The 14,825-nt window shown below is 43.4% G+C and overlaps 1 protein-coding gene across 1 annotated transcript; it reads right to left on the bottom strand.

Moving 5' to 3' along the window:
• Positions 1-9,570: 9,570 nt before the first annotated feature.
• On the bottom strand, positions 9,571-11,253 carry LOC147661172 (muscarinic acetylcholine receptor M2-like). The gene has a single exon (XM_086951266.1). It carries the CDS (start codon positions 11,230-11,232, stop codon positions 9,814-9,816), a length of 1,419 nt encoding a protein of 472 aa, XP_086807392.1. The 5' UTR covers positions 11,233-11,253; the 3' UTR covers positions 9,571-9,813.
• Between the last annotated feature and the right edge of the window lie 3,572 nt (positions 11,254-14,825).

Here is a 14,825-nt window from a genome sequence, read left to right as displayed (position 1 = left end):
AGAATATGGGTTGTACTGATGCTAAAAGAAATCAGCAAACAGTAACTGTGTTACTTCTTGTTGGAACAGGAGGTGGCTGCACTAACATGAATGTCAGGCCGAGGTGCAGAAAATAGGGGGCGGGGGTCAGGCGAAAGGTAAGCCCAGAGTAATTTTCTCAGTTCAACCCAATTACTCATCTGCGAAATGACGCGTTCAATGCATCTCACTGTGTGTACAATGGCAGGCTCATGCAGTATTTACAGAGCCAATTTTACGGCTCTGTTAAGAACTGTTGATTCAGCGAAAGGAGAATAAAATGAATCCACTGTCAGGGAGATAAGGTATGAGGCTAGCTCGCATCGGGGCCATTTGAGGAAGAATGACCAAAATCCATCACGGAAACACGCCTACTCCTCACTTCCCTGCAAGGGTTCTAAAAACAGAGGACAGTGTTCTGAAAGCTCAGCAGTCAGGGCTGCCTGGGGTTGTATGAAGCAGGAAAAACATTTAGGGCTGATGCAAAGTGCAGTAAAGAAAGATATCCGTCTAGGAATCCACATTGTTTGTGCTGTAGTTTCAGCCAAACTAAGAGACTTATGTAGATTTGGTGGATGGGTTACTCCATCACAAACATGACGGACATCCTGTCCACTTTATTACAAGAGCATTATAGCTTATGGCACCTAAAATCAGGAAAATTAGATATATGTCATGTTTGTGACGGAGAAACCGTGGCGTAACTAAACTTAAGGGAGACCCCCTCTAAAGTACATAGAAGCCCTCCCTCCCCCGGACCCAGTCAGGAGTTCTTAGTTCAGGGGCCTGCCACTCATGCATAGTGCCGGAGGGGCCTCTGGAGCTCGAGGGCCCCCCATACTGCAGGGACTGTGAAGGATACTGTTAGACCAGTGCGGAGTTACCAGTCCCCTCAAAACTCTAAATTCAGGCCCGAAGTTACATGATGGTCAAAACAGGACCCCTACCATCACACCTCTCCTATGTAGTGATTTTCAGTTTCTCACATTCTATTCTGTGTTGTTGACAAATTGCAAAACAGAATTTTTGACACTGTTTCAGGCCAGTTTGTGTTCCCATAATCCTTAAATTTGGACCTAGATTCAATGCAGTTTCCTAGTAGAAGCAAATGAGTTATGATATTCTAGAGCCAGATCACAAGCAAAAGTCTACATTTTCAATTTGGGTGAATTTGTGTCTCTTTTGGGAAATGGTGGGAAAATGGCCAAAATCATGGTGGCTGCAATTTGTGGTTAATTATTTCATGGGATGATCTGTTTTTGCCAATATCTTTCAGAACAGGTAAGCAGCACATGTTTTAAATAAATCACCTCTGTTCCCCACCCCCAATTGTGCAACTCTTCTGCTTTGGTAGAATTACAGTGTGCTTTGCGGTGTTATGGCTGTCACTCACTTTAAAATAACTTAGATTACAGCTACGAGTTCCAAAACTGTATCTGCTCTTACAGAACCAATGCTCTGAGAACTGCCTACATTGCCAGCCCCTCAAAAGGATGCATTTATTGCTGAACAGGTAGTAAGGAGTCAGAGGGGGTATGGCTTGCTTTGACATGGATGATTAGTAGTTTGTACTGTTATTTATTGTTTCATCGACATGATCATGAGCTGACAGTCTTGTGAACTGGTTGAAATAATCAAAAGTTGAAAGTGGTGATAGTGGATTGGCACAGATCTTTTTCAATTCACCTTATCGAACACAAAAAGTGGTGATGATCATGAAACTATAAATGATTGCTATTAGTTTTTCTAGATGATAAGGATTTGTCACACAGTATCATGAATTGGCACATTTGATCATGAATTGAAGTTCATGATCATTAGTCGATGAGGATAATAAGTATTTGAGCATGGATGTTGATAGGCTAAACTATGCGATTATGTATTGCCTTGGATTCTGACTTGCTGATGATCCACAAAAGTGGATTCAGCTAAACATGAGGGATTACCCATAAACATGACGGATGAAACCACCAGGATGGATGACCTTGAGCTGTTGTAGATGATCACAAGTTAACAGTGATACACATGGTGGAGCAATGAATCAAGCACATTGTCATAGTTGATTTGAAGATGGTACAGATCATCATGAGTTGAGTTGGCATGAAAGATCATAAGTTGTCATAGCTGATGATTGGTTGGTGAGGATGATCTTAAGTTATGGTAGATGTCATCAGTTGTCCACATTAACATAAGTTAAGGTTCAGTGGCATGGACACGAGTTGATGGAGCTTTGACTGTTTGGATAACTAATCACTAACAGCCAAAATGTTGTACTAATGTCCCAGAGCTGGGAGTGATGACCATGGGCATGTATCGACCACCATATTTTGACATCTTTTTATACTGACCGGGTATTTAATGTCTTGAGTGGCTTGAAGGAACCCAAGTTAGTATGGATGAGCATAACTTGTCATAGATGACTGTGTATTGGCACAGATGATTGTGTGCTGATGCGGATGACACTCTATGGATCATCATGGATTGATGGGATGCTTATCGCAATGAACATAAAAATACATGGTTGGTTGTTGTGTCAGTTTAAGTCATAAGTACATGTATTATCCATATAAGAGACAATATAATATGCTTCCTTACTGGATAAGATTTGAAACACCTGTAGGAAATTAAAAGGAAGAAAGTAAGTTTATCACTTCAAAATTATCTTAATTACTGTCTGTTTTCAGTTGGGGTCCACATATGCATTCTTTCCAAACAAATCAGATTTTCTGTTTTCGATGTAAGGATATTTGTGGAATAAAAAGAGTGAGCTTTAAATTCTGCAGTGAGAACCAGAGTATTTGGAACAATTTTCACAAGGACAGTCATCAGGTGTTTTTGATATATATCCATCCACCAGATATTTCAAGATGAGGCAAAATCAGTTTCCCAGGGATTATGGGGCAACTGCACTGTATATGATCTAGTTAGTGAATACGCTTGAGTATGTATTGAAGAATCATTTGTTATCTGCAAATTTCTCAGCTAAGAGCAAAATAACATAGTTTTGGTTTACTCTCATCATTCAACAAAAACAAAGATGTCGATGGTGTGGCTGCTTTCAGTGGACTCTTGAACAACCAGGAACACAAAGTGTCCATCTGCATACGTTCTGACATCAATGCATGATCAGATAAAACATCTCTTCCAGAAGCGAAAAACATAAGTATGTTTGGTGCCCTCAGTTCTTTTCCTGCATCTCCATGTATTTATTCCCTTGGGTATTGCAAAGTTTAGCGATAACACATGTATGGCTCCTATATATTCAAATGGCAGCCATTTTGAAAGTTCATTTTGGAAGACTACTGCCATGGCTGAAGGTCCAGAGGACTGACTGGTCCTTTGGTTGGCCATCATGTCCTATGACGGCGAAGGCTTTGGGGCTGCTTTTAAGAGGCTCTACAAAACCGCCCTTGGTGAGTTGAGGTGATGTTTTCTCAGTTTGGTTATTGTGATGGACTCACTGGCACAGGTTGGCATCCAGATCTCCTTGGGCGTTTCCTGGAAGAGCCTCACCTGAGTCTCAGGTAGGAGAGAAGATCTCCCTGATCCAATGTAGGGTTCCCATTCAGACAATCAGTTACAGCAGGAACCTGCAAAGTCATTGCATTACATACAATTCTGCAATATTGTTTCAATACCAGATCATAAGTTCCTCAAACAATAGACTGTTCATGTGTCCACTTTTCCCCCTACAGTGCGATGAAAATACACTTGACATAAACATGTCCCTTTCATGCACAATATAACCTCTTGCTTGGCCTCAGTATATGCCACATACACTTGACATTACATTTTGCAAATGGTGATTGCATCCAAAGCTACCTTTTATGCAACTAGATTTGCAAGAGCGGGGAGAATGCTGGCTTTTTGAACCCCTGCATTAAATGTACACCCCATCCTTTAACTAACAAGTTGATATCTTTATCTGAGGGATTTGGATAGTGCAACAAATTACCAACAGTTCTTGTAGCCTACCCCCATTTCTGATTAGTAAATGTTGTCCTCAAGAGCTTTTTTCATTGTCCCTGTCACGTTCAATTTGGCAGCATTGGAAGAAGCTTATAATTAATCTGAGGGTCCTCTGGATTGGCGTGTGAAAGAAAGTTATTACATGTGATACCCTGGGCATTAATATATTTGTTGTGTTGAGGACTATGTCTTGGGGTGTCACAATCCAGGCCTGATTTTAAGAACATACACATCAAGCGGTATGAGCATAGTCGTTATCATAAAACTCTGGCTTGGAACCAGTGCCCCTAGACCTAGGTCAGGCATGCCTTGTCTACAATAAGCAGGTACTCTGAGATACATCACAGCTGGAAATAATTACTTACTTTGACCTAACAGAAAGCCAAGTTCAATAAACAACTTTTGAGTGAGTATTCTGTAGATGTCTTGTGTCCCAGACCCAATAAAGACTCAAACTGTTATGTGACACAGCAAGGACAGGATATGTGAGATATTAAAATGGGCCTAGTTAGAGTTGACCACAAACTCTAACTATGTCCATTATAGAGAGCAGAGTCACTGCCCTGAGTATGTTCAACTGTAGACAGTTTGGCTGATCAGGCAATAGAGTTGTTGGCTTTATGCAAAATGCATACTAAAGAGGAGATCTTGACTGCAAGTCTATGTATCTTATATTGAAAATGTTATTTTCTATATAGACTGTTGTAGGGGATTTTAGGAGGACAATATCACACTTCTGGAATTTTCAAAAGCTCCGCCCCAATATCCTAAATGCATTGAGGGGTCAACACAGTAGTCCTCGCTTGCATGAGGACTGGGTTAAAAATTGATGGACTCAAATGCTCAGATAGTTGGTTGGACAGAAGCTGAACCATTTTGAGACTTTCCACGTGGCTACCTACAGGCTTTACTTGCTTTAGTTGTTCATCACCTAAAAAGTTGGCTAGGGCAAAGGAAGTAGATTTGTGGACAACCGGACATTGAATGGAGGGTGCTGACCAACCCAGCAGTCAGCCTATTTGGAATCTAGTTAAAGAAAGAATGTATTTTGCATGAATAAAGGCTGCCTGACCTGATAACTGCATTAATCAAGCAGTAACAGGTGCAGACCTTCAGAGAAGAAGGGCCTTTAAGATTCAATATTGAACTGAGAACAAACATATCTGACTTATTGAACTCATCCTACTTTTCAGTAAGCTCGAATAAATCCAGTAGTAAAAAAAGTGGTTTTGAAAATGAAATAAGACAGTGTTAGATATAGAACAGAGGGGAAAAGTGTTTTCTCAAGTAGGGGCCAGGGATTAGAATTTTACTATGGCTGTGGATGAGGTGACTGAATTTCAGAATGTAGGTCCAAAAGGATTCTCACAGCATCAGTTTCCTGATGGAAGGTATATGGCAGTAGAGTCATTCAGCATCCTAGAAAAAGACAAAGTAACATCCATAACTTCCATACGAGATTGTTACTGAGGCAGAAATATGGATTCTCAATTTAAGACCACTTACTCATTGTATCAACAATTTTTCAAATTCTGATACTGGGGTAATCCCCAGTGTAAACTTTTTGCAGAGTTCACTGGTCAATTTACCATGGCACCTATTACCACTGCCTGCTCCAAGCGAGGAAAAACAAGGAGAAACCTTATATGGATGAAAAATATGAAAGGACTTTAAAGCTGATTGCTGAGTGCACATCATAGATACCCGCTGGTTCGAAGGAGAACCACACGTTTTAATACCTCTGTGGCAAAGGGTCAGAAGATAAGAATACTAATCATGTTCGATTTGCAATTGCGTTGTATTATTTCACCCAGACCGTTGTGGAGGAAGGGTCCCACTATTGAATCATTTTACATTATTTCAGTAGAACTCACCCATCCTCAGCATAGCACCGTAGTCATTCTACTTGCTGACTATGTGCAGATAAAACTGTGTGTTATCTGGACAGAATTGAAGGGTAAGACATGAGTGATGATGCAAACCCTATAAAAACACAAATGCTTGTTACATAAAATGGGAGACAGGGGAGCTCTGATGGACTCTACAACATACCTTTGCATTGAGAAAATTGCTCCTATGTGAGGGAAACAGGAATGGACAGTCTGAACGTCAGCGTCTCCGGGCATTGAATCCAACTTATCAGAAATAATACTACACTATCGTTTGATATGTACAGGAGGGTGAGCATATGAAGATGACACCGTGTACACAAAGGATGTCTCGTTGCAAGACCCAGGAGTGGTCCCTGCCAGGCAATCATATGATGCAGACCAGTCGTATTCCTATTGACCCATGTCTTGATCAGCAATCTCAGCCTTGACTGAAACACGCTGATAGTTGATGTGGTCTTGGTGGAAGTACATGCTAAAGATCAGTCGTGGTCCTAACTGAATCACATGCAGACGAGTGAGTGCTTTTCGGACTGAATATAAAGAGCAGGAGTTGTACTGACCGAATCGCATGCAGAGAACCAGGCACAGTTTTACTAATAATGAATTTGAACCACATGTTTAAGCGTGGGTATGAACTTGACTGAATCGCGCACTTAATAATGGGCCTGGTCGTGACTGAGTAACACTGAAAAAAGTGGTTGCAGGACTGACTGAATCACACATTGGAAGTCAGCATTGTCCTGACTGAACTATATCCCGAAGAGTAGGCTCGGTCCAGATTGATTCACACATGGAAAAGTAGGCATGATGCTAACTGAATCACGCGTTGGCGGTGAGCATGTTCCTAACTGACTCACGCTAAATACTTGACGCAGAACACACTGAATCACATGCTGGAAAGTGAGCATGCTCTCGGTTGACTCACAGGTTCAGGAGCATATTTTATGCATTGATCAGTTTCAGTAGTTTGTTGAATTTCTCAACTACATATGGTCACCACAGAAGGTTTGTAATTGGGTTAACAATGGTAAAACTTGTAGAGTGTTTGTTTTTTAACTGCATTGGGGCTATGTTAACCAACATAGTAGAAGAAAGAATAAAAGCATGAACACAGTTGTTCCCAAAGAAAACCAAAGATAACCTAACAAAAGGGTCTAGAGGCCATAACACAAGGGGTGTTAGAAGACCCAGGTGTAGGATTTGTATGAATGAATCTCAAAGATCAGGGATCAATGGAGTGTGGAAGATCCTGTAGTGCTTCTAATAGCAGAGACTGGGCTGCAAGAGAGTGGATGGGATGATGGGGGAAATTCAATAAATCATCCATCAGAGATGGGGTACATTAGGTGACTATGAGAAATCCAGGAATAGACACTGAGGATCTATTTTTCAGCAATGTGGTGACAATGAGCAGGAAAATCAAGGGACTGTGGGCCTGGCCAAGCATTTTGTTACTGCAAAGACCCATCTAGAGGAAGTCTTGTGTTCCTCCTTATTTATGATCTATGTTGGTTCCAGCCCACTCCCATTTGTATCAGGTGTTATTGTTGTCTGACTGGGACAGCGTGATTTACCAAAAAGAACTTTCACGTGCCCCTTCGTGCCTCCTTTTATAAGGGCTGCTGAAAGACAGGGAACATCCTAGACACATTATGGAAGAATAATGTAAGGTTTTGTATGTACAGAGTTCAGCATTCACCTTGATGACCTTGAGGGCCTCTAGATGCTAATAAACCCATGATATTAACCATCATAAAACACACTGAAAGTTTCCCTTGTTAACTTAATGATGGAAAAGGATTTCCACAATGTATGCAGATTAGTTTCTTGGCAAAGACAAAGAACCAGGGAGGTCCTATTAAACTCAGCTACCATAGGAAATGTCTGGCTGCCAACCATCTTTAGGTGGGACATTGGACCTTCAAAAGACATTTCTCTTTGGATCTCAGCGCAAGTCTGAGGCTGCATCCCTGGAAACAGTGGCTGAATGGTGATTGTCTGGGGACAAAAATGTCTCTGTTAACCAAACACATACAATTGAAGATGATCCGCTCTTTCCTTGAGGGGCAGAAAAGAAATCAAGAAACCAAGGGCGGCAGGATGTGCTCTCTTGGGTGAAGTCCAGGGGTCAGCCTTGCAGCATAATTCTAGTTAACTCTAACTTGTGAATCAAGTAATAGGAGAGATCAAAATAGAGTTGCAGAAATCCAATTGTGCTGACACAAATGCTTACAAAATGTTATCTCTATGAGGAAATGAGAAGAGATAAACACACGCTTTCTTAAATATAGCTGGATATAGGAGGTCTTGATAGGTGCTGTTATCTGGCCTGGCCAACAATTAACCTAATTTTATTTATTTATGTTCTTTTTGTGATTTGTAACATGTAGCATTCACCCAAGGCTGTGCATCTTGGCACTGAAGTGATCCTACTTACAAAACTTCTACACCTTGCAGCTAAAAATGGCCTTAAGAGGCTTCACAAAAGACGTAGACCAGCTTGATGTATTGAAAGGCTTGGTGCCCAATGATGTAAGCCAAAAAAGTGAGGGTCTTACAGGGCGAAGAATATCTCTCTTATCTCTATTGAGTTTTAAATGATGAGACTCATTCAGCTCTCAACCCTTGAAAGACTGCCAAGTCATTGAACAACAACATGTGAGGCCTCCCGTGTAATCTTGACAAATTATTTGGGCATTGTCTGCCAACAGAAAAAGACTAAACTGAAAGCACTTCATAAGGTGTGGCCACTATATCATGTATAAAGTAACAACAATGTGGACAGAATGGAGGCTTGAGGAACTCCACAAGGACATGCTCTGACAGAAAAAGTTCAACTGGTCAATGTTATTTGTACATCTATGTACGACTGAAAGTTGCAGATTCTAAGCCAGCAGTGATCAGCTCTCCCTTATGGTGGCAGATGCAACTGAGTCCCATCTCCTCATACAGCCCTTTCACTTTGCAGTAAGTAGGAGATAATCAAACATTGCCAAACATTGTTTCCAGTATTAAAAGAGCATTCAATTGCTCTTATGTACTCAGTTCCCTGTCGTGCACTATTCCATTGGGAGCGTTTTGAGCTAGAAGGTGATTTTGTCTTCCACATCACAAGTGTAGGTATATATTGGATGTTGCACCGATACCACTGCGAATGTTTTTGGGTACTACTAACCAGAGGACACTGTGTTACTCAAAGACTTTGGCATTTGGGGATATCCTTGCAAACTCGCCTGTTATTATCCTAGCTGAGGTAATTTTTACTCAAATCCTAGGATAATTAACTTGCCAATGGGGAGCAGATAGAATGGTTATGAGAACTGTACCAATGGCACTGTGTGGTAAGGTGGGACGACCAGCTTTTGGTTTGCTGAAAGGAAAGAAGCACATTCTAATAGATTCCCTGTTCTAGGCTTTTCACCTCTTCTTACGCAAGCAGACCAATCAAGTAAGGAAGCGCTGAGATTTGGAAACACACCTTGTAAATCTTTCTTTGGATTTGTTACTTTTCTCTTGCCTGCCTATCCTCCTTCTTCTCTTTTTTATTTTCCACTCTTTCCCATACCTTACCTCTTCCATGTTATTACTGTAGATTGACATTTCTTTACATATTGTTTTTTGGATACACAAACACAAAAAAGTGGTTAGTAATACATAGGCATTGACAAAGGATAGCGTCAAAGCCCTTCTCTATAAATCATCATCAAATATCAAGGAACAATGCTCCAGAGCAAGAGTGTTTTGAATTCCCCATTTCTTGCTTCCACCCTCAAACTTTGAAGTTACTGAAAAGCATCCATGTGCAGTCATTGAAGGTGGAGCAGATCATGTACAGAGTGGGGGTTCCACTTATGGCACAGTGTGTTCCTTGTTAATGTGTAAAGTGCTACAGCGTAGTTACGAAGCGTGGGTATTCTTCCCCCCTGCTTTGCTTTTACCTCGTGGCACCTATGTTCTTGTACTGACACATTAGAAGGTGCTTAAAGGTTTTCTTGAAGGTGGCATTGCAGAGGGCATAGCAAGCGGGGTTGATAGTGCTATTAATGTAGCAAAGCCAGTAGCCGATCGTCCAAACTGTGTTGGGTATACAGCTTACGCAGAAGGTATTTATCAGGACCATCACATTGTAAGGTGTCCAGGTGATTATAAAGGCCAGCAGGATGGCCAAGATAGTCCTTGTCACCTTCTTCTCCCTAGATGGAGGTAGCTTCTTTTTGACTGGCTGCTTCGTCATCTTGACAATTTTGCGAGCCACTGTCTTCTGCTTCTCTTCACCATTCCTCCCGTTGGCACCGGGTACAATTTCCACCATTGTGTCGGCAGTGGCGATGCAGTCCCCCTTGGGGGACTTGGTGACAATGCGGAGACAAGACAGCTTGGAGTTTGATGCCTTTGAGTTGGTTTCAGTGACAGAGGCCCTGGAGATCATAGTTGAAGGTTCCTCGTCCTTTACATTGGATGCCACAATGCTGACCGAGGTGGAGTCATTGGAGATTTCCTTCTCCTCGCCGGACCCCTGGACGCAGTTCCCTGCTGCATTATCACTGGTGGCTTTGCCGTTCTGAATTTTGCTATGCTCAAGTCCATCTTCAGTGACAGCGATATTATTGTTGTTCGGCTTCACTATATTTCCTTGCACTAGGCTGGGAGAAATTGGGTCCTGGCTAGGAGTTGGCTCTTTCTTGTTATCCTTCTTAACTCTGCTCTTGCTGGCACGGGATATCTGCAAGTACAAGATGGACATAATGATGACAGGCAGGTAGAAAGCCGCAATAGCAGTGCCAAAGGTAACTGCAGCATTGGAGAAAAATTGAATGTAGCACTCCCCATCTGGTACTGTCCTCCCACCGACGATGAATTGCCAGAAGAGAATGGCAGGTGCCCAGAGGACGAAGGAAAGTACCCAGGCAGCCGCAATCATCATGCCAGCCATCTTGGTGGTACGCTTCACTGGGTATGACAGTGGCTTGGTGACACAGAAGAACCTGTCGAAGCTAATGATGAGAAGGTTCATGACAGATGCATTGCTTACAACATAGTCAAGAGCAAGATACAGGTCGCAGACCACTGGCCCCAGGGGCCAGTAGCCGATCACAGTATAGAGCGTGTATAGGTTCATAGAGAACACGCCAATGATCAAGTCTGCACATGCCAGGCTGAACAGGAAGTAGTTGTTCACAGTCTGCAGGTGGCGGTTAACCTTGATGGAGACCATGACCAGAATGTTGCCAATGATGGTCACCAAGCTGAGGGATCCGGCCACAAGAACAATGAAGACCACCTCCACCGTCTTGTAGGGGCTTCCCAGTATAGTCCCATTCCCAGCAACGCTTGCATCACTTGAGTTATTCATGACTAAGTCTTAAATTGAGAGCTCGACGGCTGATTATCAGGGAACCCTGCAAGAGAAAAGAAACAAAGAGTTACACTGGCGGAGGAGGCATGATCTGCAGATTCAGCTGACGACACTGGCAGAAACAAGCAAGTACACATAAAAAAATGAAATCCTTTATGAATTTATAACATGAAAAGAAAGCCCTGCATTGTAGATTCAGCTTGGTGGAGCCTGATGGAATGGCTCTAAAACAAACCTATAAGCTGACCTGAAAATAATGCAGTACCTGTAAGACCTCAGAGCAGAGACTTTTCTCACTTAGGAGATCATTACGATGGCGGGCGGACCAATGTAACGGTATACGGGACCAGCCGCCAGGGGTGCGTCGGTCCCACTGTGCAAGTTAGGATGCGATCACCACCCTGGCGGTCGCATCCTGCATATTATGCATTGTGGCGGGCTGTGCTGTCAGTAGCACCCACCGCAATGCACAAAAAGCATGTTCTGCATTTGCATGCACAATGTGGCAGGCACCGCGTGATGCCGGCCACCTTGTGCATGCAAATGGAGGGGGGTACCATGGATAGCCCCTAAGTGAACCCCCCACCTCCAACACCTGGGGTCCCGCAACGGACCCCAAAAAGTAAACTCTGCCTGACTTTCCATGGCAGAGTATCCGCCATGGAAAGCCCTGCACCGTTGGGCATCCTAATGTAGTGTAGCCCTTTTCCGCCCGGTCGCATATCTGACCAACGGAAAACTGGCGGACAGTCTTTCCGTCCGCCCGGGTCTCCTCTGTCTTCGTAATATGGCGGGGTGGGAAATGGTAGGCGGGAGGTGGAATATGGCAGGCGGGTCGCGACCGTCACATTGGCAGTGGTGATCAGCCCGCCACACTAATGACCCCCTAAGTGTCATCCCCAAAATCAGGGTCTAAGATACGGTGCCTCCATAGAACACAGAAAGATTTTCTCACTAACAAACTGTTGTCAGCTCTAATGTCTGCACACCTTAGAAGTGGAGAGATTCTTTCAATAACTACACATTCCCAGCACTAAGGACTAGTAGAGTGTATCTGCACCTTAGAAGAAGAAAGCCTCTGTCAATTACAAACCACCTCCATCACTATGCCTGAAACAGTGTGTAGACACACACTTAATGCACTGAGGTACTTTCAATAACAAGGGCAATGGTGGTGGAACAATTATCAGAGTGGGATTGCTGCTATGTTATGTGATTGATGTCTGGGCTGGACTGGCTATAGTAGGCATCAGGCGTTTCCCAGAGAGGCTGGAAGGCTGATTGCCAGTTTTGCTCCAGTGGGGGCTGGGTTTGTCACTGGGGACCGGTTTTCCAGCAGTGCTGCGATATCGGCCCCCAGTAACAAAAGCGGTACAAAAGGGGGTGGTTATGGACGGAGCATCTGAACCAATCAAACACTCACACCCAGTCAACAGATCTGGGTTTAATCCATCACCGTTCTTTAGCCCACTCTGCCACCCCAGTTCATACATGGCCATATGCAAATCAGTCTGACCCTGTGCCTCATGGGAACAGTCCAGCCCGAACTGAGTGAGTGTTTGATTGGTTCAGATGCTCCGTCCATCACCACCCCCTTTTGTACCGCTTTGTTCGCCATAAGTTGGCAGGGTATGCTCAGACGTGAGTCTCTTGCTCACTTTGCCACTGGATTCAAGCAAGCCAGGCTGAAGATGGCTGAAATGCCAGAAACCGGTCCTCAGAAGCTTGTTTCCGGTCCAGGGAAGGCATGGCTTGGCAGTTCGGGTTGGACTGTTCCCATGAGGCACAAGGTCAGCCTGATTTGCATATGGCCATGTCTGAACTGGGGTGGCAATTGGGCTAAAGAACAGTGATGGATTGAACCCAGATCTCTTCACTGGGTGTGAGTGTTTGATTGGTTCAGATGCTCCGTCCATCACCACCCCCTTTTGTACCGCCCAGTAACAAAAGCAGCAGTGCTTCAAACTTGCATGCCCACCCACTGCTGGCCTGTCATACTTGCGAGGGTTGCTTTAGGTTCCCCATCCGGCCCTGATTGAAGTCATAGGGATTGGGGAAAATCCAAGCACCAAAATAGAACAAGTGTAGCAAAAGAGCCACACCCATTCTGCAGGAGAATGGTGTTAAGGGTATTGTATATTGCCAGTGAAGCACTTACGAGCACACTGTCACAAAGATATTATGAATGCATGGTGCGTATGTGTCATTTACAGACAGCACATTTTCATGGGAATGGCCAGTAAAATTGTGCAAACGTGAAGTTTCACTGATACCATTAATCAGAACAGAAATGATAATGTGTGGAAATTCGGTTTCTGTGAAAATTTATTATTTGTGCATCATCAAGTAAAGTGTATAGATTTGTTTCGATCCTCTTAAAATATTTCCATCACACTTCAGAGTTACAAAATAAAGTGCTTCATTCATGCTTGCCTAACTGCTGTTATGTTTTGAAATATTTGCGCAGTTCAGGTTTGTTGTATGTTAGTAAAAAATAAAAATCCTATAGCCTTTCATTTCACATTCAGCAAGATTGTCACATAGTTCGTATTACAACATCCTCATACTTTGCAGTCTGAGAAAGAAAAGTGAATGCTGATCTCTATGTTAAAAGAATAAGCAGCAACCTGTCAGAAGACAAAGCCTGATATTTGACCTCTCTGACAAGATGACATTTAAAGGCATTGATGCTGCTCATTTATCTTCTGAGCTCCAGCATGGTTATTTTGAGTGCGCTGAGCATCTCTGCACTCCCACTTTCAGTGCCTATGAACAAGGGACCTCTAGCACGAGGGTCCAACCAGTGGCGTTGCGTGGGAGGGACCACAGGAGTGGTTGCTCTGGGTGCAGAATTCTAAGGGGCAATCTTAGGGGCGCACAGCCAATCTATGGGGTGCAAATTTAAAAAAGAAAAGTAGAAGGATACTTGCTTTGCCCCGGGCATTGGCAACCCATGCTACGCCGCTGAGCCCAACACAGTGGGCCTTATTTATGAAGGCCTTGCGCCACCGGTGCGTCACTTTTAAAATGGGAAAAAGTGACGCACCGGTGGCGCAAGGCCTTCATAAATGAGGCCCAGTGTGTTTAGCCGAGAGGAGGTGGACTGTCACTGTTAAGCTACACCAGACACTATGGCCTAACTGAGTGTGTCTGTGCACCTCAAAACCAGAGATCTCGACTTATTAGAGGTGCACCAGGGACATTGCAGTGTGTCTTCACATCTAGAGACAGACAGCTTCACTCCCTACCATCCATCAGACCAGTGTATTGATCAGAGCCATTGGAATTATGCACTTCTGCAAGCATGGTGCTTTCTGCATAATTATGGACTTGCCACATCTGCAGCATAAATTGCAGATTTCACAAAACAAAGTGTTTACATCACAAAAAGATCACAAGTTACTTAAAAGGGCACCTAATTGTGGGTCCTCGCTGTGGTACACCTTTAAGTTGCTGACTGTTGTATTAAGGCATTAAACTGGTACTGGTAAGGTACAATTTTGCCCAGGCTGTCTGGATTGACAAAATAATGAAATAATGCTCTCATAGATTGTGCCACATTATCCCGCATAATTTGCAGTTTCTTGTGG

The sequence above is a fragment of the Lissotriton vulgaris genome, unplaced genomic scaffold (genome assembly GCF_964263255.1).
Source record: "Lissotriton vulgaris unplaced genomic scaffold, aLisVul1.2 SCAFFOLD_348, whole genome shotgun sequence".
NCBI lineage: Eukaryota > Metazoa > Chordata > Amphibia > Caudata > Salamandridae > Lissotriton > Lissotriton vulgaris.
Note: the sequence above shows the minus strand (reverse complement) of the source record. Positions and strands in the feature narration are given on the sequence as shown.